Source organism: Drosophila albomicans, chromosome 2R, assembly GCF_009650485.2.
Source record: "Drosophila albomicans strain 15112-1751.03 chromosome 2R, ASM965048v2, whole genome shotgun sequence".
Lineage (NCBI taxonomy): Eukaryota > Metazoa > Arthropoda > Insecta > Diptera > Drosophilidae > Drosophila > Drosophila albomicans.
In genome coordinates, this window is record NC_047631.2 from 27,973,024 (window position 1) to 27,997,724 (window position 24,701).

The 24,701-nt window shown below is 35.9% G+C and overlaps 4 protein-coding genes across 6 annotated transcripts in view; 2 read left to right on the forward strand and 2 right to left on the reverse strand.

Annotated features, from left to right (window-relative positions):
• Positions 1-123: 123 nt before the first annotated feature.
• On the forward strand, positions 124-1,534 carry LOC117575333 (golgin subfamily A member 7). 3 transcript variants are annotated; one of them, XM_034259489.2, is made up of 4 exons: positions 124-224; positions 667-817; positions 878-1,030; positions 1,180-1,534. In XM_034259489.2, the coding sequence occupies exons 2-4, from the start codon at positions 680-682 to the stop codon at positions 1,318-1,320; spliced, it is 432 nt and encodes a 143-aa protein (XP_034115380.1). In that variant the 5' UTR covers positions 124-224; positions 667-679; the 3' UTR covers positions 1,321-1,534. The 3 variants fall into 3 exon arrangements, with proteins under 3 accessions (XP_034115380.1, XP_034115382.1, XP_034115381.1); XM_034259491.2 differs by having other exon boundaries at positions 206-224; positions 670-817; XM_034259490.2 differs by lacking the exon at positions 124-224 and adding an exon at positions 299-528.
• A 1,245-nt stretch (positions 1,535-2,779) lies between these two features.
• LOC117575336 (protein PDF) lies at positions 2,780-3,648 on the reverse strand. Its single transcript, XM_034259493.2, has one exon. It carries the CDS (start codon positions 3,201-3,203, stop codon positions 2,841-2,843), a length of 363 nt encoding a protein of 120 aa, XP_034115384.1. The 5' UTR covers positions 3,204-3,648; the 3' UTR covers positions 2,780-2,840.
• Positions 3,649-4,351: 703 nt separating this feature from the next.
• Positions 4,352-4,922, forward strand: LOC117575335 (putative uncharacterized protein DDB_G0277255). The gene has a single exon (XM_034259492.2). It carries the CDS (start codon positions 4,441-4,443, stop codon positions 4,831-4,833), a length of 393 nt encoding a protein of 130 aa, XP_034115383.1. The 5' UTR covers positions 4,352-4,440; the 3' UTR covers positions 4,834-4,922.
• Positions 4,923-10,120: 5,198 nt separating this feature from the next.
• Positions 10,121-24,701, reverse strand: part of LOC117574012 (cGMP-specific 3',5'-cyclic phosphodiesterase) — a 57,744-nt gene continuing 43,163 nt past the window's right edge. Inside the window, exons 4-14 of the mRNA XM_034257596.2 lie at positions 17,468-17,732; positions 15,959-16,204; positions 15,613-15,878; positions 13,436-13,525; positions 13,045-13,335; positions 12,720-12,963; positions 12,569-12,660; positions 11,734-12,057; positions 11,514-11,667; positions 11,296-11,455; positions 10,121-11,236 (exon numbers count right to left, since the gene is read on the reverse strand). Coding sequence (XP_034113487.1) covers positions 10,624-11,236; positions 11,296-11,455; positions 11,514-11,667; positions 11,734-12,057; positions 12,569-12,660; positions 12,720-12,963; positions 13,045-13,335; positions 13,436-13,525; positions 15,613-15,878; positions 15,959-16,204; positions 17,468-17,732 — 2,745 coding nt within the window. The 3' untranslated portion in view covers positions 10,121-10,623. The remainder of the gene's footprint in view (positions 11,237-11,295; positions 11,456-11,513; positions 11,668-11,733; positions 12,058-12,568; positions 12,661-12,719; positions 12,964-13,044; positions 13,336-13,435; positions 13,526-15,612; positions 15,879-15,958; positions 16,205-17,467; positions 17,733-24,701) is intronic.

A 24,701-nucleotide genomic window follows, 5' to 3' on the forward strand; every position in this document is an offset into this window, starting at 1 on the left:
ACACTCAAAATGTTGGTCTCTTATTTGAAAAACTGTTAGAAATGGCAAGCCTGCCTTTGGCGATCTGGCAGCACTACGTTTATTTTGCTTACGTTAAAGTCCGCCCTTACGTTATGGACCGCAACAGTCTGGCCACACTATTACTGCAGCACAGCTGATTAGTTGTATTCGGGACCTGTGAATGGTCAGACGCCATTGTGTTCACATTACGTGCGTTGCAAATTGTAAGTTAAATAAATTCATCATCTGCTTATCTCAAACACATTGAAATGTTTATTTATGACAAACTTCCGTGTAACGGTTATACTGCACATTTTGCCATACATTTTGAATCATGGAAATAAGCCTAAAACACAATTGTTGAATGTTTTTGTTGTTGGCCTGTTCTATTGTTTTGTTTTGTGAAAAAATAAATAACATGTATTTCAATCAATTGTCAGTGGCAAATTGTTCTAAAACTTAGCGTTAAGCATATTGCTTGTGTGTGAATCAATTAGTCATCAGCAACATACTCGGGCTGAACTCAAGGTGACAAAATCCAAAATTGAAGCAAGCAACCCCGCCCACTTTATTTTGGGGGCTCTTATGGACAACAATGATTGCGCTGAATCAAATGTTTCGCGAGCTGCAACGTGCGTTTATTAATGAAATATGGCATCATTTCAGAAGCAGTACCAGAATGTCACAAGGCGGTGGCACACCATCGGCTGGGAATCCAACAATCCTGCATGCTGGCAAAGTGTTCATACAACGCGACTATAGCGATGGCACATCGGTCAAATTTCATACACGGCTTCCCCCTGAGCTGGAGGGCATGGTAAATAAATATTCCTTATAATTATGAATATGTTTTACAATTCACTTTGCACTTTTACAGATCGAACGTCATGTTTTCGAGGCCACCATTAACAGGCTTAACGAATTTTATGCTGAGGCCGAGGAGGGATCATGTGGCACTTACTGCGAAGGTTGTATAGGTTGTATTACGGCATATTTGATCTACATGTGCTCCGAGACACATTACGAAAAGGTAACTAAATAATATTACAATATAATGTGGCGTCGTGGATCGCCAAAAAATAAAAATATAGTCGGAGGAACTGAATTCTTTTAGGATAACTTCTTTATTTGTATGTACCCTATTTAAGTGTTGCTAATTTTCTCCTTTTCAAATTGCAGACGCTGCGTAAAATATCCAAATTTGTTGCTTCCCAAAATGAGCGCATTTATAATCCAAAGGGACTGCAGTTGATTGATCCAACATTTCGTGGTCTTCGTGTTATAGAAATAACCATATTTGATCGTCCAGGGCGAACGTGACTTCCGCTCTCCCATTCAGCCAATGAGTTTTTCATGTGAGACATCGGCGTTTACTTCAAGAAAGAAAACAGAAAACAAGAAATGAAAACAAAACTCTACTATCAACACAACAACAACAAGGAAAATTGTTACAAAAAAGCAGCAAACAAGTCAAAGCCATTTCGCCACGCCTTTTTGTGCGTGTGCGTTTAAACCCCCATAAAAAAAAACAAAACGCAAAACTGTGCAGTCAGCTAAAGCTTTATATATAAAAAACACCTAAATGGATATGAACCATATATAGGGAACATGATCTACAATGAGTGCAGCATGTGGCATAGTGTTGGATCAGCAAAAGCCTCTTCTGGAGCACGTAAATTAGTCAGTAAGTCTAATGTAATGATGTTGTCTCAGTTGGCAGTCATAATAAGCGTTATGAATAACTGTATGTAGTCGTTAGCGGTTAACTTGTTAGTTAGTACGAAGAGTATTTGGATGCGTTAGCAGAGAGTTAGTTGCTAGTTAATTAAGTGGAAAGCTACTGAGAAAACAAATGCATTTCAAGCTAATACACAAAACAAAAAAAAGAAAAAGAAAAAACTATAATGAAAATTGAAACGAAAATTGATAAGGAATGATTTACTTACAACACACACACACAGACGCATACACACATTCATTTTGCAAATGTTGTTATTGCTTTTACTAATTTATACCGTGTTTTTTGCGAGATAATTGTTACTAATTCAATTGTATTGTATTCGATTTTAGTTTCTAATTACAAAACAATAACTTGTAAAAAGCAAATGAGAATTGCGTTTCATTTTCAACTTGATCTAAAACATTCTGCTTTAGTGCAATTATAAAATGTATGTACAATATGTTAAGTGTAGCACACATATAAACACATACATTTTAACACACATCTTTCACTTGAGAATATAAATATAGTTAAAAAAAAGTACATATGCATAAAGTTTTATATACAAGTCTTGAACAATATCAAATAGCGCCAAATGAACTTACATATATAGCATATATACAATACAAACATATAATCAATTGAAGAGTTGTTCAATTTTAATAAAAGTCTACAACAATATATAAACAATGACCGAATGTTTATTTATTCGAAATCTGAAATTAAGAAAACCAATTAAAAGTCATTGTTTATTTGGATTGATCATTTATTTTCGTACAGCTTGTAATTAATTCAAGAATTCGAATGTTTTAAACATTTGAATTCACGGATGCGTAATCAAACTTCAGTTTCGTCCAAAGTAAAATAAATATTTCCACACAATAATTTTTGCTATCATTTTTTTTCGGTTTTAATACTCGTATATGTATGTACTTATGTATATTTTTGTATTTTTTAAAGAATTCCTATAACGATATATGTATATGTTGTGTTTTCTTTTTTTGCTTTCCTAATGCATAACAATCATTCTTCTGTTTTCCAAAGTTTTCCATTGCCAAACCCTGTATTTAATTTCACAGCTTTTCTCTTTTTTTTTGTTTGCCAACTGCCAACTGCAAATTTATTTGCCCGCATCGTTCATGTTTTTGGGCAAACTAAGCAGCGAATTGATCAGCTCCGAGTTGCGCTTTGGCATACGCATATTGTTGTTGGGCAACGCGTTGGCCAGATAGTAGGGATAATACTTGCAGGGATTGCCAGCTGCCTGCAGTGGGGCATAACGTGCCGCATTATTGATCCAATCGAATAGATCCCGATTATATTCCTTCTCCATGTAACGCTCCTCGTCCGGTGTGGCGACTACCAGAGAGCAACTGATCAACACCAAGAGAGCCAGAATGAGATTGTAGTTGGCCATTGTCAAAAGAGATTCACGCGAACAACGAACTGCAGCAAAGCACTTGAAACTTGCGAATGAGACCATTGAGGATTGTGGTCTGATTTATATAGCAGGACATTTTGGTCGATTGAACCAAGCAGCTTAGGTAAATCACAGCTGGAAACCGCACGCGTATTCAACGCATCCAGTGTCAGTTCCATTGGCAAATATGTCAGGCGCAGGCAAATAACTAAAGGTTGGCTACGACGAGTCGCCTCATGGCCAATATTTGATTATGCACTGTGTTTTTATGTGCTTGCCAACACAACAGAACAGAACACAACACGAGAGAACAGAGAACCCGATACGAAGCCAAAGACATCTATTTGCTTACGCGGAAAAGTCCTCCATCGCAAAGCTGAATGGGTGACATACATTTTGTTTTTGTTTGCCTCGCCAGATTAATTTTAGACTAAACTCCATAAAATTCGAATGCTGTATTAAATAGCCGAAAACATTTTTATGGCCACTTCCAAAATAATCGCCACCCACGTGCGTAGCAAATCTTTTAACTCAACTTACTGCCAGATTATCCAAACAACAAATATTTTTATTATTCTGGCAATAATTTAAATATTAGCACAGCAAACTAAATACATATTTCGCTATGACGCGCTTTAAGCTTTAAAGAGCTGTGGAAATATTTGTCGCTGGTTGTTGTGTATTGAAGAAGAAATTAAATGTGGGAAAACCCCATTGAGTAGAATGTTTAAAGAAGAGATTTATTATATGATTTGACGCAACTCGATGAAATATTTACAACGTGTAATAAATTTGAACACTTTACTGTATTTTTTTTTTAGAAAATTAAGTATACGTTAAAACCCTATTCTGAGTACAACATTTAAAGAAGAGATTTAAGATAATAAAGCTGTTTCTTTTAATTAAAATATTTATAAATGAATTAACAGCAGTATTAAGTAGACAATATCAAATAATATTATGTTATCATAATTCACCCATTTATGGGTATAAAAGTTTCAATAAGAAACTAAGAGTTTCCTGAGTCGAGCATTATTGCAAATTTTAGGTTATTATTTTTATATCTTCACAACTTCCTTAAGCTTTAAGTTCTTTTACTGAATTAAAGTATTCGAACATAAAATTTTGGTAATTCCAAAGAACGTTGAAGACTGCAATATTGCCAAAAAAAAGTACTATTCGCAAAAAATTTAAAAACCAACTGTGCAAATTTGTTATTATCGAATGGTAAATAGGCGCAAATTGGTATAAAAGTCAAATTGTTGCCAAATTCGAACACACTTCAAAGCTTCACTTAAAGATGACAATCGCGACATTACTTTTTGGCTGTGCGGTGCTCGCCTTCTGTTTGATTCCATCCAGCGAGTCTGTGGCTTGTACTTCCTTAGATCCTGATGAGCCAAGTGGCTGCACGGATTGCTCGGATCCTGACAATGACACCGAGGATGACTGCACAACAACAACAACAACAGAAACAACGTCAACAACCTCAACTACGGCGTCATCATCTTCATCATCATCGTCGTCGTCATCTTCGTCGTCATCGAGTTCAATTAAAGGAACACGAAAGCGTATCCGTATCAAGAACTTGAGGTACACGAATGTTCGCCGAATCCGTGTTAACCGAAATGCCAACGTAGTTACAGCCCGACGAAACAATAATAACAGAAGAGTTACGGTGACTGTTGGTTAATATTTGTTGTGCAAATATTTTTGACATAATAAAAAGAAATATTGCTCTCGAATCATTTCTTCCAAAATTTGAGGCATCAAAACCGTAATTGCGGTAATTTTGCAAAAAATTGTCATGTCTCTCGACAATTAATGCAAGAAAGAATAATTGTGTAGAACATTTTTTAATAATTTCAAAAACCAATTAAAAACGTGAAATATTATATATTGCTGAAGAGTCATTATGTTGTTTTTGCCTTCATAGCCAAAAATTAGTATAAAAGACAAGTTGTTGCCAAACTCTTCATCATACTTGCAAGTTACTTTCGAAAATGAGAACTTTAACATTACATTTGGGCTTACTAATCTTTTGCTTTATTCGCACCAGCAATGCTGATGCATGTACATCTTTGAATCCCGATGAACAAGCGAACTGCACAAATTGCACTGATCCTGAAAATGCAATGAAGAATGGCTGCAACACAACATTAACATCGATTCAACGAGTTTGGCGACAGCAGAATCCTAGAGTTAGTGGTTTTGGGTTCTCAAATGCACGCCGGATTCGCCCAAGACCCAATAACAATAATAACAATAACAATAACAACAATAATAACAATAACAACAATAATATCAGATTACTTTTAGGACTGACCAATCTTTTTGGATGATTCCGTTAATATAATGCATTAGTTGTTTTGAATCATTGCTTCATAAATATAGAAATAAATATGAAAAGATACATAATTCTGTTTTGTTATGTTGATAACAAAAGTGTTTTTTAAATACTTAACTTATACAATTTTTATCGGATCGCAATCAAATTCTCAGGAATCATAAATACTTAATGGGATCGGAGATGCCTCCTTCTGCCTACATACATTAAACGCCGGTACAGAGTTATAATAATCTTCTACCATATGGGTAAGGGGTATTAAAAACACGCATTCAAAAAGTCAAGTTGTTGAGAGCAGTAAACTCATTTCACATTTAACTTAGTTGTATAAATTTGTGAAACGCTCACATTTAATCTAAACGAAACAAAATGAAGGCGATCAACAAAGCTTACCGTCTTTTGAAAAAAACTTAACATTATTATATAATATTATAATAATTAACGTATTAAAATGCACTCGAAAATTTTGTATGCTTTACATAATTTTGGAGAAATTTAACACAATCTTAGAGTGTCTAATTCATATTCAAATTTGTCATCGGTAATAACTGCTCTGGAATCATTTACTTGTAAATGCTCGTGCATCAAAAATATAATATATGTAAGTACGTTAATTTCGCTAAAAGGGGTCGATAAGCCTCTTGACGCTTTTAGTTTCAAAGCTTCCAGAAGATCAAAGTTGACGAACCAAATGCCTATGGAAGAAAATTTGCAAAGAATATTTTTTGCTAGTACCATTAAAAAAGTGAAATTATGCTATAAACTATACTTTACAAATGTTAAAGAGTCATTCTGTAGTTTTGGTTTCATAGGCACAAATTAGTATAAAAACAAAATAGTTGCCATAATCTTCATCACACTTAAAAGTTTCTTTAGAAAATGAGAGTCTTCACATTACTTTTGGGCTTTCTCATCTTGTGCTATATTCGAGTCAGCAATGCTGAGGCAGATACGTCCATAAATTCAGTTGTGCCAGCTAACTACATAGATTGCCTTGATCCTGGAAATACAATCAAGGATGACTGCTCTATAGCACTAGGAACAATGACACGCCCACGAAGACAGGCATGGCCTCGGCTCCGAAATTTGAATTTTACAAATATAAGCCGACGTCCCATTCTGCGAAATTACTACAATAATGACAGGAAGTACCCCTTCGGACTGGCCAGACTTTTTGGTTGATTTCAGATACTTAACACATTAGTTGTTTCGAATGATGGCTTCATCTATTTATTAAATAAAAAATAATACTGTTGTTGTTACCAATATATGTAACAAAAACACTGATTAAAAATGAAAGAAAATCTAAAATAAATGAGAATAATCAAAAATAGAACTTTCTTTTATTTCTTTACCTTACCACACAAAGCCTAGCTACATCCAAATATGAAGTAGCCGAGATGTTAACCCATTCAACATCTTGACATGAATTTAGAATATCCAAGGGTATGATTTATTTTTGATTCAAACAAAGCATTGTAGGCGATCAACAAAACTTAGTTACACTTTTTATACCCGCTACCCATAGGGTAGAAGGGTATTATAACTTTGTGCCGACAGGAAATGTATGTAACAGGTAGAAGGAGGCATCTCCGACCCTATAAAGTATATATATTCTTGATCAGCGTCAACAGCCGAGGCGATCTAGCCATGTCCGTCTGTCCGTCTGTGTGTCTGTGTGTCTGTCCGTCTGTCCGTATGAACACCTAGATCTCAGAAACTATAAGAGATAGAGCTATAATTTTTTTTCGACAGCATTTGTTATGTTTGCACGCAGATCAAGTTTGTTTCAAATTTTTGCCACGCCCACCTCCGCCCCCGCAAATCAAAAAAATCGAATTTTGGTATATATAATAATAACTATAGTAGTTATGATTCCTAAAAATTTGGTTGCGATCAGATAAAAATTGTCGAAGTTATTAAAGAAATACTTTTGTATGGGCAAAAACGCCTACTTACTATGGGTGTAATTTGCTTTGGCCGACAATCTGGTATATTGTGCCATATATGGTATATTTTGAATGCGGTACTATATCGATATACCACATATACCATTTGGTATATTTTTTAGTATTTTTGTAGTATATTTGGTATATTTTGAGAAATATACCGCAAAATATATTGCTTTTATTCAAAATGGGTAGCGGGTATCTCACAGTCGAGTACACTCGACTGTAGCTTTCTTATTTGTTAGAGATTAAAAACGACTCCACAAGTATTATTTTGAAATTTCAGCAAAAAATACCTAATACTATAAAAATTTATCATTAACAATAGCAGAAGAGATGTACGACATAAATAAAAATAAAAACTGCTTTGGAATCATTGCATTCAAATTTGCCTTCATCAAAAACGTAATTACGTTTTGCCAAGAGTCGCGGCTTTCAGAAGATCTAAGTTAATGAATTAAAAACTTATGCCAACAAAATGTGTCAAAGTATAATTGTATAGAACATTTTTAAGTAATATGAAAAACCATTTAACAAGTGAAATTAGGCCATCAAGTTTAATCGACAAAAGTTAAAGAGTCAAATGAGGCTGTGAATTTAAGGTAATTAGGATGAAATTAGTATAAAAGCCAAATCGTTGTACTAAAAATGATCATATTCGTGAATTTCTTTTGAAAATGAGAATTTGTACGTTGATTTTGTGCTGTGCTTAGCTCATCTCATGTTCTACATATTCGAGACAGCCATGCTGAGGCCTGCATATCCTTACATCCCGGAACATCAAATGCCTGTACCGATGGGACTAATCTCACAAATATGTTCAAGGATGACACCACGACAGAGAATGTGTCTGCATGTGTGCATGTGTGTCAGAAATATTGGATATTCTGTCCGAAGATTCAATCGTCGAATTAACAATAACAGGAGAATCCCTTCAATGCAGCCAACATTTTTAGGATGATTTCGGGACTTTCACGTTCTCAATTCAGCTTTTGCATAATTCGTATATTATGCGGAACGTATTTCTTAAATAAAAATGAACATTTGAAAATATAATATATAAATTCTGCTGTTTCTATAGCATACTTTTAACACAAATTAAAAAAACACGTAGCCGAGACGTAAACCCATTTGAGAAAGAATTTAATACGTTACATACTAGAATTTTCAATGGTGTGATTTATTTTTGATTCAATTGCATTTACTTACATATTAATTAGTTACACAAATTAATGAAATGCTCGCATATCATCAAAATAAAACATATTGAAGGCGTTTAACAAAATCTTAATTACATCTTTTAGAGATAAGCGAAGGACTCAACAATTATTACTTTAAAATTCAACCGAAAATTGTTTATGTACATAATTTTGGAAATACCTAATACAACTTTGAAGAGTGCTAAACTTTGAAATCATATCAAAAGTTGTCAACTTATAAAAGGATTCATTTGGTTTTTTGCCTAGACAGCCAGTTGTTGGCGCTTATTCGTTTCCTTTCGTTAATATTCACAAAGCTTTCAAGTACATTCATAAAACATTTCATCGTTCGTAAAGTTGTCTGGATTTCGTACAATCAATGGCGCATCAGATTAACTAGAAAAATAGTGTATTTCTTTCATTTTGGGTTCACTGTGAGTGTGTGTGTGTGTGTTGGTGGTGGTCATAATAATTATAATGCGGTGCCCTATAATTTACACTCAAGCAATAGTATTAGTTAACTACAAATACAATTGTTATATTTAGTCATTCTAACATATATAGAAATCCAAAACTTGCTTGGAATGAATCTCTGTAATCGCTTTATACACATATAAAGTAAGTTTGCTCAACATTTAGAGAGAATGTGGGTTTGCCTACAATTGCGAATATATGTATGTATATATAGTTATAGTTAGCTACAGTTAATCGTTCTTCAAGTAGGTGCTAGTTAATATTATTAGTACATACATATCGTATATATAGTATTTGCTAAGTATTTACCATTTATGCGCAACACACATTTACTTTGAGTTGAATTCAAAAATTGACAAAATTGACACCGCACTGCAGATTCGTTTTTCACTTTTAATATTGAAACAATTTCCCCACATTTAGATTAAATATTTGTTTTTTGTGATGTGCGCTATCGATTTCATATTGGGCTAAAATTTCATTTATTTGTGCTGTATTCATATTGTGTCTTTTGATATACATATACATATACAAATACAATTATATGGTAGTTTAGCTAGTCTAAAAATATCATTTAATATTGCTATATAGTTGTAATATTTCACAAAGTTCTTCTTGTTCTGTTCACTAAAAACAAGTATTACAAGTAAGTAGTCATCATTATGTATTCGAATGTATTTCGTTATGGGACATGCCATCAAGAGTTTTTGTTACAAATATAGTTTAACGACACGTGTATAATTATCACATGCGGACTAGTTGTGTGATAGTTGTTTGTTGTTTAGTTGTTTAGTTTACTTGTTGGGGTACATCAACCTCGAAAGCAAATTACGATTAAATGTGCTTCACATAGCCTCACAAATATGACTACATATAGTATATGTGGTTATATTATAGGATATAATTATTTTATTGGTTTTTTGTTGACTAGCACGCTTCGGTTATAAAGAAAACTCTACTTTTTCATCTAGTAACATACATACGGTAGTTTTTTTTTTGGTTTCGGTTTTTGTTGCCAGTGTGTGTGTGTGTGTGTGTGCAAACACCTAAGAGCTTAGAGGTAAGTTCAGATTCAAAAAGATAGAGAGTTTACCCAAAAGGCTTTTGCGCATGCGCTTCGCACCTTTTTGGACCTTAAATAGATCACATGATTTGACATTCACTTAGGTATAATATTGCAATTTCTATTTGCTGTCTTTGTGTGTGTGTTTAGTGTGTGTGTGTTTGTGTATAAGTATTTATTTTGTTGTTGTCTCTCTACTAAATAGGCATATATAGTACACGTAGAGCTGGGATTTGATTTCATTGAACTTCAACTACGAGTACACATAATAGTTAAGTATATATTGGTATTTTGTAGGATTGTAGTTGTTAGTTTCTTGACTGTTTCTCAGTCACTTTAGTTTTAAGACGCATAAACGCAATTAGAATTCGGTCAACCCCCCTCCGCTCTTGTCAGTCTCACTGCCAGGAGTATTGGAGGGGGTCACTAAACTCTAATTTGACGGTTTTCGTCATAAAAGCGCACACAGCTTCGAGCGCTTCTTGGTCTTGTCCACGGTGCCAGCCGATGAGGTCGATGACGATGCCGACATGCGTCCCACACTGCCAGCATTCGGTTGCGATGGACTCGTCGGACTCTTGTCATCCATGTCCTCGCTCACATGCGATTCGAGCAGCTTGAGCGAAGTCTTTGGCTTCGAGCCGTCCATGCTGTTGTACAGCGTCTTCGAGAGCTTCGAACGCACAACTTTACCCAATGCTCCGGTCTTTTTGATGCTCAGCCTCGAGCCACTTCGTTGATGCTCTGGGGTGTGACTATCGTCGCCTCCATGCTGCGACTGCTGATTACAGTTGAGCGTTGTCACCGTGAACTCGATGTCCTTGATCTCCTCATCGGCACAGCCCGCAAACTCTTCCACCGGCTTGTCAATCGTATCGTGATCGATCCAGGTGAGACCCATTTCAACCTTTTCAGCCAAATCCTGCCAGTTGCGGCGATTCTCCAGCGTGCCTTCGTACAGCGGCGTTATCCAAGGGAAAGTGTCGCACAACACGCGATACAGCGGCAGACAAATGACATCTATGAAACCAACCTGCATCTTGGGCAGCTCGTCTTTGCGTTCTCTGTTTAAGGAAGAGCAAGTTATAGTTAAATTTTAAGCAATTCAATTAAATTTGCTCACCTGTCCATCATAGCCACCGGTTGTGTGTTAAGCTGCAGCTTCTCCAGATCGCCCTGATCGAAGAATTCGTCGGCCACCAGCTTGGCAACACGATGTTGCACCTCCCAAGGCTTGGCAATGGCACTGACATCACACGCCGTCATCATCATGCCACAGAGCACTTTAAATAAGAGTCGCACATATATTACGTATACGTACATTATTTCAGACTGACTTACAATCCTTCTTCTCCTCGCCTTGCCAATCGAACTCGCCGTTCTCGACCAGCTCAAGAAAAGCATTACGCTTCTTAAAATACATGGCCAAATCGGTGGAGAGAATAGCGCTCTCCACAGTCTTCATAACCGAACGATAATCTTCGGGCGAAAGTGCCTGGTGAAATGAAAGAATGAAAAAATGCTTGCATCAACTCGACATTCTAACATTCTTTTGCCTCACCTGGAATATGTTGTTGCCCTCGGAGTTGAGTATCATCACACACTGATCGAAGTGATGATGCTCCATGGTGCTTGTGGTATACAAAATAGCCAACGGCGATTCGGTTTTGGTCTGGAAGGCATTGTTGGTGCCACGATGATCAAGATCGTGGCATAGACAAGCCACCAGTAAACCAAGTATTTCCAGATCTGTCATGAAACGCTCCATTTTGCCCGTTTTGAGCATAGCAAACATGGTTTGAGCCACGTTTAGAGCATGTCGCCAATTGTGATACTTGACAGGACGATAATTCTTGCGCACGCTCAGCACCCAGCGACAAAGCACCTGAAAAGGATTGAGAAAATTATCATTACTGTATTTATTTATTCATTTATTTACAGTTTTAACTAAAAACAGTTAATAGGAGAAAAACTTTGAAATTTCATTCAAAATTACACATAAATAAAGTTATAAAAAGTTATAAAAATTTAAGTTTAAATAAGAATTATGAATATATATTTTAAACCAGTATTTCCAAAATATCGAAATAAATCAAATGCTGACAGAATGTATTTTTTATAGAAAATTGTCACATATTGTAAGCAATTGGGAATTACTTGTCTATAAAAAAAAGATTAAAATACTTAATAGCAAATATTTTAAAAAGGTTATTGCATTATTTGTTCAAAATTGTTTTTACAGTTTTAGGAGTAAATATGTTGGCAGAAAATATTAGCTAAAGAAATCATTGTAAAATTAATATTTTTTTAAAATCTTTTTAGATGTTCAGTGAAGTGTTTAGAAAGTATTGGAAAATATTTGTATATAAATGATGTTAAATCCCCTTTTTACTTACATCATATGGAATATGGAACTGTGAGACCAGATTGCATTGCATGAACATGCGCAGCACAGCTCGACAAGTGTCATCGTCCACCAGATCAAAGTCTATAACAAATACAACAAATAATGTACTAACCCAGCTAAAGCAGTCACTCATCATTTACCTGTAAAAGTGAAGCTGTATAAATTATACGACTCGGCCTCTGCAATGGCATCCTGTGTGAGCTTCTCTGTCTGATCCTGACTGGCCGTCGCATGATAACTGAGACACTCCAGCGCCACTTTCTGTTTGGCCATTAGTTTGCAGGCATTCTCATACATCTGAGTATTGTGTATGCCCAGACCACAGAATATGGCAAATGCCTCGAAAATGGATGCATCCGATTCGGTGAAGGGCAATCCATTCGCCTGAAAACACACACAGAGAGAGAGAGAGAAACATCGCGTCAAGTCAGGGGAACACACAAAGATGTCGCTAACTTTACCCACCTTATTAATCAATTGGGCGACGCCTATCACCGTCTTCTGGGCATTGACAATGGGCATGCAGAGAATGGCATGGGTGCTATCAATCTCGCTCTCCACACGGATTTGATTGTGCTCCCTCACCCACTCGTGGACATCGCATATGTTCACCGTCTGTCCGGTGGTGGCCACAAATTGTGCTATCTGAGCCAGCGTTGAGGTGCTTAGCTCATTGATGGATGGCCTCGAAACATTTGCCGCTTGATATTCGCCACCCAATTCGAAGAGGACCGTAAAACGATTTCGCATCTTTAGCTGCAATTGTCGAGAATGTTTGATGTTGTCGATGATAACGATGATGATGCGATGTGATGATGATTATAAAGTGCTGTATAAACTTCAACTATTTGCTTACCTTTTCCTCAAAGCTATCACCGCCTTTAATGGCACGAGTGGTGCGCTGCTCCTGCTGATGAGGCTTCTCGATTATCTTCTCCAAATGGCTCTGTAAAATGGCATGCAAAGTACATGAACATTAAGTGGCTGCCGCTAATGGGGCATCAACTGCTCCCCGAGCAGACTGTGCGCTGATAAATTGCCTTTTGCTCTTCACTCTGACAAGCTTCTGTGTATGTGTGTGTTTGCCCCACATTTTCTGTTGCACATAATTAAAGTGATATGTTGCACATGACATGGCATATTATCAACAAGTTTGCCTCCTAAAGTGGACAAGTTCTTTTCATAGCTTCATTATTGAAATTCAGGTAATTGGCAATTTTGTCGGTAATCGCATTTAGAGCCCTATGAATAAATAATCAAATGCAATCAGCATTTAATTTAGCTGAACGCATTGTCATAATACCGCTACTTGCCGTAAATTGTCTGCCATACAATTAATAACGAAATTATCATAATTAATTATTATGCTTGACCCAGTTTAATATAATTGCTTGCTTTTTTTTTGCATGCCACACATGAAGGACTTCAATTGATGATGGAATGCAGCCTATAAATTACGATTGTTGCAGCCTGTCAGAAAGCGTGGAGAGAGAGAGAGGGGAGAAGGTGGATAGCTGGGGGAAAAACAGCTGCATGCCTTAAAGTGTTACGCATAATAATTAAATATAATATACAATGGTCTGTGTACACTTGAATTGTCATAACAAAGCGAAAGACATTTCAGTGGAATTTCAAATTGCACACAATTAATTTAAAATTTTAATGCGGTTTCTTAAGTGAAATTTCGTGTAAGTTATTTTTGGTGCTCGGAAATATATTCTTGGAATATGTAAAAGTTGTTTGTGTATACTTTTTGTACTTTTCTTTGTGTGTTTTTTTTTTTCGTTTTCGTTTTTATTTAAATTGTCTAATCTTGTTTTAATTCCAAATGGCTCCGAAAAGTATGCTACAAAAATTTGTTTGCATTTAAAACAGGGTTGTCTGCATATTTATTTTGGCTTCTGAGAAGTCGACTCTAATTAATTATTATTTTTTCAATGAAAAGGCAAAATACATGCGTTTTGAATACTTTATTAGTCAGCCAACTGACGTGTCTAACAATATGGTTTAAATATATTATTTTCTTCTAAGTCGAAGTATGTCGAAGTATAACTATCTTAGCTTCGCTGTTACTAATTATAGCAGAAAATATAATCACTTTTTTCCTCCAAAAATATAAAATAAAGATCTCTTTACACAATTGTTTTGTATTGTAGTCATAACTCTGGCCAAGTGTTCGCAGCACACTTAACACATAAAGCGTTGTCTCGTAAATGAACCCAAGGCCGGAAAGAATGTGCTTCTTTATTAATGCGCTGCTGTTCTGCTATTTAGGCATTACATAATACATATATATGCGAATAATAAAACGACTGAAACGGGAGGTGCTAAATAACAAAAAAGCACACACACAAAAAAAAAAGGTAATGGGAGTCGAGACAGTAGCTCAATGGGAATTGGCTGGCTTGAGTTACGTTTTACCTTTTTTTGTGTGTGTTGAATTCGGTTGGTTTCCTAGTCGGATAAAAGAAATATAACAAAACAGCAAAAAAAAGTACGTAATGTAAATTGCACATTTTAATTTCCTTGGGGTGCGCTCACAGTAAAGTTGACAAACAGACAAACAAAATGGCCGCGCTGGCGTTTAAACCATTTTAATTTTAATGAAACTGACAGCGAAACACAGGCACACACACACACACAGATACAGATACATTGAAATTGTGATACCACAACGACACGACCACCGCAGAGCCACAGCGATAGCGATAGCTATAGCCACAGCCACTGGCACGCCCCCCAAAAAAGTGGGCGTACAACCAGAGAGCTATACATTTTATTCATGGGCCATGTACTTAGAGCATCGGCAAGTGAAAACAGCAACAGAAATCATTTGACTGCCAGCAGCATTTTTCATGGTAAAATGTATAATGTAAATTTGTGTGTGAAACGTTGGCAAATTAATTTGCAATTGACGAATTCGAAATCAAGAGGAACCGCAGAGCATCGCGGCTCTGCTCGGCTCGGCATTAGGCGAATGTTATAGCATCATTAAGCACTTATCATCTCGTATGCTAAGTGTACTTCACTCACCTCTTCGCAGCAATCCAAATCGACCAAAAACACGGAGCAACGTTCGCATTTGAGGAGCTCTCGTGCCTCGGTCATGATTTTGGTGACAAGGCACTCGAGATTGTTTTGCTCTTCGAAGATGCTGCGCGCCAAATTCAAAAGGATTTGATTGCGTCTGTACTCCTGGACGGACATTTCAAAGAGCTGAGCGTTTTGGATGCCAATGCCACAGAATGTCAAATATCTGCGAAAGATTTCCACATCATGCTCATCGAATTCCATGCAGCCTAGCCAAAAATAGAACACATACACACACGCAATTTGATTGAGATTGTTAAATACAATATATGTTAGATAATAAGCTTACCATTCGTTTTATTGATGATTTGTGCGACGCCGATGATGTCGCCCTCGTAATTGCAAATGGGCATGCACAAAATGGCGTTCGTTTTGTAGCCAGTCTTCAGATCGATTTCGCAATTGAATCGCGCATCCTGGTATGCCTCTTTAATGTTAATCATCTCCTTTGTCTGCGCCACCATGCCCGCAATCCCAATGCCAAATGGAATGATTATCTCCTCGGCTCGGGCCCGCGTCACCGCATCCTTGAGTGCTGCAATCGTGAAACGAGAGATGAGATGTCGTAAGAGATGTGGTAAGTCAAACCGAGGCAAGGCGAGGCGCATAAATCATTAAAAGGCAAAGCACAACACGGGATGGCGCACACACATCTAAATAAATATTAAATTTATAGACAAAATATTCACTCTGCCATGCAAAAGATACATCAGCAGTAGCAACAGCAACAGCAACGCAAAAAAAAATAAAAATAAAGAAATTGCCAGGGCAAAATCCAAAGCCAAAGGCGCTAAAAGTCAAAATGTGGCCGCGTCTCAGACTCCAAATCAGGGTCGTGGCTCCCAGCTGAATTTGCATGGCACACACATACATTACTATATATCTAACGTGAGATATGTGTGTGTGTGTGTGTGTGTGTATTTGGCCTACAGCCTCGATTGCCGACACAAGTAAACCTTGGTTATGCTCTAGGCTCTAATCTTCTTTTGCAACATTTTCCATCTGAATTATGTAGCGGAAGCGGCGGCTTTAACGCACGAAACAGACACCGAGATTCATTGCAAATGTTAAGCTCAAATTTAGCCTACCTCCCTCCCCCCTCTTTGCATGTGCGCGAGTGTGCGTAAGTGCGTGTGTTTGTGTGTGTGCGAGTGAACACGTTTTAGGCAGCATCTATTTTTCATTTGATAGCAAACCTTTTGAGTTTTTATGGCTTGGCCTACCGAAAAACTTTTAATGCCCACTTCCGCTTAGACTTAATTTGCTAATGCGTTTTGTCTCCCCCCTCAAACATACAGAGGGGGAAAGGAAAGTGTTTGTTTTCCTATTTTGCCGCTAATGAGTGGCACTTTGTGCGGCTTAGTTCGAATGAGAGTCAAAAGCCAACGTCAAAGCCACAGAACGCTCTTTGCTTAATGCATATTTTCAATCAAATATTTTCTAATGCAGCCCGACACTTGATTGTGAATGTTGTCAACGATTTATTTCCATCTATTTCTTATGCATAGGTAATAAGGTCAGCTGTAAGCTTTTGTAATCTCTTTGTTCATTTGCCTAAATGACTCGAAATTGACCCTAACTCATAATTGTTATTCTGCCTTTGAAATGAAAATGTTACTTTAGTTGGAAACAAGTTTTGGCAAACAGTCATAAATATTGCTGCCAATTCGAATTGTGAATATTCACAATTGCAATTACACTGCTTAATTAAATTGAATTCTTTTCTGTTGTGACGTTGGCAACCGATTGGATTGCAAAATGGAGAAAAAAAGTAAAACGGATGCCAATTATTGCTCACCTGTCTTTTGTGTAACGTCAAAGAGTTTGGCCACCAGATACTTGTTGTTGGATGTGCCCTTGGCCAGAAAGAGGGAGCCGCGATCCGCATGGGTTAGCAGGCCAACGTTGACCAATATCTTGTGACAGAGCACATCAATGTCCAGCTCATTGGCCACGTCACGTATCAGCTCCATGAAGAGCTCGCCCTCGTCCAGGTCCATCAAATGTCGTCGACTTTCGGGCAGCGCTTGAACCGATGAATTCGAGAGCCTTCGCGGTGATTTCTACGAACGAATTGAAAGAGAGAAAGAGAGAGATAGAGAGAGTGAGACAGAGACAGAGACATGGACAATAAATGTTAATGAAAGGCTTAGAAACTGATTCAGTATTACAAGCACAGAGAGGACACACACAGGACGAAGCCACTTGAGCTACAGAAATAATTGAAATTTGCGGCGAGTAAGGAGAAAGATGGCAATATTTAATTAACTGTTGTAATTGCTTTGCCTCGTCCAAATCATTTAGTATTAATAGAACAATAAACCTGACATTAGACTGCTATTACTACTATTTTAGAAAAATACATACATTATGTATAATATAGCGACATACGAAAACAAATTCACAGTTGCTGACCGACACAAAAAACACTTAACCCATGCGACTTGTCATCTGGGCCACGTTCAATTTCAAATGAAACTAAGCCCCACAGAATGTCCTGGTCAAAGGTGACCATTAGCAGTAGCGATAGTCAAGAGCGAGAGCGAGAGACTCCTTCAAACTGGTAACTGGTAACTGGCAACTGGTAATTGAATACAAAATGCCCTTTTGGCGTCCCCTCTGCGTGAGAGGGGACAATTAAGAGGGCACCTTTGAGAGCTGGCGAATGTTGCGTGCTGTGCGCCTATCCAACAAACCAGGACTTTAGGACTCAACTCCCGCCTTATTGTGGCACAATTTTTGCCAAATTAAAGCAATTTGTTATTGTTTTTAGCTCCTGTCGTTTGGCTCTGCATAAAACATTTGCGTGTGCCGCACAAAAATATCGATAATTATACGTTTAAAAATAAATATTTTACAACATTTTTTCAACTTGTGTCAATAACTTGAGTTCGCATTTAAAGCGAAATCAAAGAATCTAGCATGAATCATCCATTCATTTATATTTTACAAGTGCCGCAATTTTTATGTATTGATCGTAAAGTTTGTTGTTACATTGTCGTATTTGTCACTTAACAGCGAAATTGCTTGTGGCACGCTATTAAATTGCTGCTATCGATTGGCTTTAAAGATATGTTGAATTAAATATTATCTCCATTATACATTTCATTTGGTTGTTTTTTTGTTTGAGGTTTCTGTTATTGCTTTAAATATGAAAACAAGCAGTTAATAATTTTAATTACAACACGTAATTGCCTGACAATAATTGCTAGAGTGTGCTTAAAATAATCCAATAATCGAAAATAAAGCAATTGAGTAATTTACCAATTAAATAAGCACTGTTTGACAACAAGAGCGAACAGAGGCAAAGTATAAATAGTTAATTAAATGCAGAGACCGACAAATAAAAGCAATTGGCATTGTCTCTCCAATGTTACATTAAGGACCTCTAAAATAATCAAACCGTAACGAGTGCTTTTGAACTTTTGCCAGGAAAAACAACAACAAACAGCAGCAGAAAGCAGAGAGCATTTTCTTTTCCTTTGGCAAGAATAACAATAAAACACAAAACTACATGCGCGCTTCACAAAGTTTTTCGTGAAGCATAAAAAGAAGGGAAGACTACAAAACCAGTCAAAATGGGTTTTAATAGGATTTCGCTTTTGCTCAACTGCAAATTAAATGGGATTTTCCCCCGTTGCAGCATGACAGTTGATGAAAGCTTTTGTTAAATCCCAGCAATAAAACAAAAACAAAACAAGAGAACTCTGACTGTCGATTGCCGATTGCAGTTTGCATTATGTAACAAGCACTTATACAAATTGACAATATCGACAATGCAACACGACGTTGCAAGACATGCGCGCAACACCTGCAACACAACCAGGTGAGGCCAGATTTGAAAGGTGCAGCAGCTGTGTGTACTTAACTGGGTAAGCATTAAAAAACTGCAACATCTTTAGCCAGTGTTTCTCTCTTTCTCGCACTCTCTGGCAACTTGCCACTTTCTCTCTCTCTCTCTCTCTCTCTTTTTCGCTGGCTGCCCTTTCGACTTCCTGTATGCGCATAAGTATGCAAAATCCTTGAGCCATGCTCGCATTTAGTTTGATTTTGCAAGTGCGAGGTGAGTGTTTGCCATTGCAAGTGTCTGCGTATATTGAAGGACTTTTCTCCCTACGTGTGTGTGTTTGTCTTGAAGCGAGCTCAGCTCTTGGTCGAGGCTAGACGCCAAGCGAACCAAGTCGAACAGATCAGAGAACAGACAAGCCGGAGTGTAGTTTTGCAAACAGCACTTGTTGTCATAGGCAAAACAAGTGCGCTCATTTTTGCCAACATCTGACTCTGGTGCTCATGCTCGTCGTTGGTCTTTTTGCCTTCCGTCTGGCTGTCTGTCTGTCTGTCTGTCTGTCTCATACCCTCGGCAAGTTCTTAAGCAAACTTTATGTTTCGCAAAAATGAGCACAACGCACAGCATGTACTTCAAAGAGACACGTGTAAGTGGCGATACTCGCAGGCCAAGTACATAAGTTTAATTATGAAATGTACTCGCACATGAAACGTTGTCATTCAAAATATTAATTAGGAATAAGTGGAGGGAACTTCAAAGTGGAAGTACGTATACAGTATCATCAAGTCGACTAACGTTCTCAATTGAGCCATATACACAAGACAAGTTAAACAAAATCTACATTTACCTTTTAGATACAACAACTTCAATTCCCAAATAATAACTTATTATATTAAAAAAAAACCTTTTCACGTGCTGTACAAAGTAACTGTTTACCCAACTGCGGTTGTTTGATGTTCAAATTAAGTTAAATAGAGGTAGAGAAACAACTGAAGAGTTGCCATAAAAGTAAAGTTCAATAGAAACATAATACAATTTAATTTAAATATGAACTTTGTTGATCTTTCGTTGTTTGTTTAGAATAAGTATCTATAGTATGCTGACTTTGTTGTCTCAAGAATATTCTCAACTGAAAGATCTCTGGATGCCTTAAGGAAAGAAGAGAAGCCAACGTGGAAAAGAAACAATTGTTATTAATTTCAGATACATGCTTAACAAATAAATCAATGTACTCCAAAATAAATGGTTTTTCGTTCGCAGAAAAATCGCGTATTAAGTGAAACATATGCTTAGCAAAAAGAGTGGAACGCGTGTGGAAATGCAAATAAAATGAATTTACGTAAACCTTAAACTAATAAATTTAAATGCACTGGTTGAAAGCGTTCGACTAAAAAATACACTATGAAGAAAATTCGAAGTGGAATAGATGTTATACAAGCTCAGTGTAAAGTTATTTACTCTTTGCTGACTTTGTTATTCTTTGCTGACTCAAATTAAAATGTAACCTTTTATTATGGAATGGAAAATTCGTTCTTTTATTTTTCGGAAATAGTTTCATCGACCCTGTTACGTTTATTCGCTAAAAACTATAATACCCAAAAAAATAAGAAAGAGATGAATTAGAATTCTAAGCTGTCTAATTAACACAATCTGTATAAATAAACTTTAAGTTTTGCATATTATCACAATGAAATTTTATCATAAAAAGAGCAGACGAACTATCTGCCAGTCGAGAAGTTAGACGAATTTCAACATGAGAATTGAAGCCGTAATCCTGGGTTGTGTCTTGTTGGCATTCTGCCTGATCATAAGCAGCAATGCACAATCATCAACAACAACTGAAGCATCAGCATATCCATCTGAGGCAGAAACAAGTACTGAGACAACACCATTTGTGCCACCACCACCACCACCAAAGTGGCGCAAATTTGGAAAACAACCAATAGTTATTAATTTTGGATACTTAGCTAAAAAATAATTCTGGATACAAACATGGAGAATTTCAATTTGACCAAAATTTAATTTTATTTTTCTTATTTTTGTCTTCGAACGTCAAATAAAAATTAATCGATGCAGACCAAACCTTTTTAATCTTTCTTGTTTTCTTTATCTTATTTTTGTCGTTTCAAAAAAGTAGCGAAAAACTGCATAAACCCCTAAATTCTATTTAATGAATATTATAAAATACCACCGAAAATAAATTATAAAAAATTGAAGCAAATGAGCAAGAAAGCTACAGTTGTGTGTTCGACTATCAGATTACCGATCAAAGCAAAACAATGCGGTATTATATTTTAAATATACCAAATTACCAGATCGAAAATTTACAAGTATACCATAAGTTATATTTTGTATATATCATTGGCAAAATATACCATATTTTCATTTTAAATGATTTAAAAAATAAATTATATAATTGTTATCTGATCACAGCTATAAAAAAATTCTACCCGAAATCGTGCAAAATTGTGTCTTTCTAAAATCTATGCAATGCCATGTTATGGAATATTTGTCTTCATAAGAGTCTATGAGGGTTTCATTAACACACTTATACACACATTCGCTTAAACTATAATACACAAGACAAATAATAGAATATAATTATTACAATCTGTGTAAATAAATTTACATTTTTACGCATTATCTCAATGAAAGTTTGGTATAAAAAGAGCTGATTTTTCCAGTGTCTGTCAGTCGAGAAGTTAAACCGATTTCAATATGAGAATTCAAGCCGTTATCTTTGTTTGTGTCCTCTTCGCATTATGCTTGATCAGAGGCAGCAATGGATACACAACGCAACCATTTTCGACCACTGAGGCAGCAACAACCACCACTGAGGCAGCTGTAGCGACCACTGAGGCTGCACCACTTAAGCCACAAGGATGGAGGAAGTGGTTCAAGTTTGGAAAAGGACCAATCCTTATTAACTTTGGATACATAGCTAAAAAATAATTTTGGGGAATTTAAACTTGACCAAAATTATAATTTAATTTTATTTTTCACATGTTTGTTTTTTTAACGTCAAATAAAAATTATTCGATGCAGATCAAACCTTTTCAATCTTTTTGTTCTCTTTATGATATTTTCGTCAATGTACCAAAGTAGCGAAAAAATGCAAATACCCCAAAGTAATGTTTATGAATATTATAAAAGACCAACGAAAATAAATGATAAAAACAAATTGGAGCAAACATCAATAATTTTTTACAAAATTGCGAACAAATAATTTAATGCAAATAGAAACGAGCAAGAAAGCTTCAGTCGTGTGTGTGTTCGACTATCACTTATACACACATTCGCTTAATCTATAATGCCGAATAAAAATAATAGAATACAATCTGTGTAAATAAATCGACATTTTTGTGCAATATCCCAATGAAAGTTTGGTATAAATAGAGGAGACACCTTCCAGTGTTAGTCAGTCGAGAAGTTCAACCGATATCAATATGAGAATTCAAGCCGTTATCCTTGTCTGTGTCCTGTTTGCATTCTGTTTGATCAGAAGCAGCAATGCCCAATCAACGACAACAACGACAACAACGACCACTGCGGCACCAACAACCACCACTGAGGCAGAAAGTGCGACCACTGAAGCAGGACCATTTAAGCCACATGGATGGAGGAAGTGGCACAAGTTTGGAAAACGACCAATCGTTATTAATTTTGGATACATTGCTAAAAAATAATTCTGGATACAAACATGTGGGAATTTCAACTTGACCAAAATTAAAATTTAATTTTATTTTTTATATTAATGTCTTTTAAAGGCATATAAAAATTAAAAGATGCAGACCAAATTTTCAATCATTCTGTTTTGTTTTGTTTATTGCACCAAAGGAGAGAAAAAGTTTAAATATCCCTTAAATTAAATATTTTTGAATATTATAACAATAATATTGCGATCGGATATTTGCTACCCACTTTCAATAAAGCAAAACAATTCGATATTATTCTTAAAATATACAAAATAAGTATAGCGAAAAATAAAAATATACCGAAAGCTATATTAATATACTGTTAAAAATATACCACAATGAACAAAATATGCAAGATTGTCAGCCAAAGCATCTTAGACCCAACTGCACCAGCCCTTTTTAGCCATATAAAATAAATTTAAAAAAAAAACGTTTGATCGCGACTTAAAATATATTCCAGTCTTTTCAAAATTTATACTATACCATGTTATGGAATATTTTTCTTTATAAGAGTCTATGACGCTTTCATCAACACACTTATACACACATTCGCTTAAACTATAATACGCAATAAAAAATAATAGAATACAATCTGTGTAAATAAATCTACATTTTTATGCATTATCCCAATGAAAGTTTGGTATAAAAAGAGCTGACTTTTTCCAGTGTCTGTCAGTCGAGAAGTTAAACCGATTTCAATATGAGAATTCAAACCGTAATCCTTGTTTGTGTCCTGTTTGCATTATGCTTGATCAGAGGCAGCAATGGAACCTCATCAACATCAACAACCACTGAGGCAGCAACAACCACCACTGAGGCAGATATAGCCACCACTGAGGCGGGACCATTTAAGCCACAAGGATGGAGGAAGTGGCACAAGTTTGGAAAAGGACCAATCGTTATTAATTTTGGATACATTGCTAAAAAATAATTCTGAATATGGGCATTGAGCATTTCACCTCGACGAAAATTATAAATTAATTGGATTTTTTAAATATTTGTATTTTAACAGAAAATAAAATTAAACCTGGTCAAGGAAATCTTATTTAAAATTTTATTTTTTAAATTTTTGTTTTCTCAACTTAAAATAAAAATTAAATGATGTTTATCAAATTGTAATTAAAATTTTTATTGTGTATATCATATTTTTACCCCTAATATTTAATATTTATAAATATAACAAGTTAATTTATAAAATTATTTATTTGGAAATCAAAGGGACTGTACAATAACGTTGTTTTTTACAGTTGTTGAGAGGGAAAATATGCGCATGGAAAAAACGACATAACGCATATCGTTCTTCTTATTTTTATCTTTGCTCCAAAAGAGTAAAAAAGTACAGCTACCCTTTAAATAGTACATATAAAATACAATATACCACCAAAGAAAAATAAATAATAAAAGAATTGGAGCAAAGTTAAATAATTTCGATTATGTAGCGACTAAATAATTTAATGTAAATAGAAAAGTTCATTATGTTTCTAGCAAAAAAGCTTCAATTGAAAGTATCTGTTTTTTACAATAAAACAGAACAACTGCAAATAATACAA

Excerpts from the sequence above, each read along its gene's own strand:
- LOC117575333 (XM_034259489.2), top strand. The coding sequence starts at position 680 with ATGTCACAAGGCGGTGGCACACCATCGGCTGGGAATCCAACAATCCTG. Across the intron at positions 818-877 it reads CCCCTGAGCTGGAGGGCATG|ATCGAACGTCATGTTTTCGA; the intron begins GTAAATAAATAT and ends GCACTTTTACAG. Across the intron at positions 1,031-1,179 it reads CCGAGACACATTACGAAAAG|ACGCTGCGTAAAATATCCAA; the intron begins GTAACTAAATAA and ends TTCAAATTGCAG.
- LOC117575336 (XM_034259493.2), bottom strand. The coding sequence starts at position 3,203 with ATGGTCTCATTCGCAAGTTTCAAGTGCTTTGCTGCAGTTCGTTGTTCG.
- LOC117575335 (XM_034259492.2), top strand. The coding sequence starts at position 4,441 with ATGACAATCGCGACATTACTTTTTGGCTGTGCGGTGCTCGCCTTCTGT.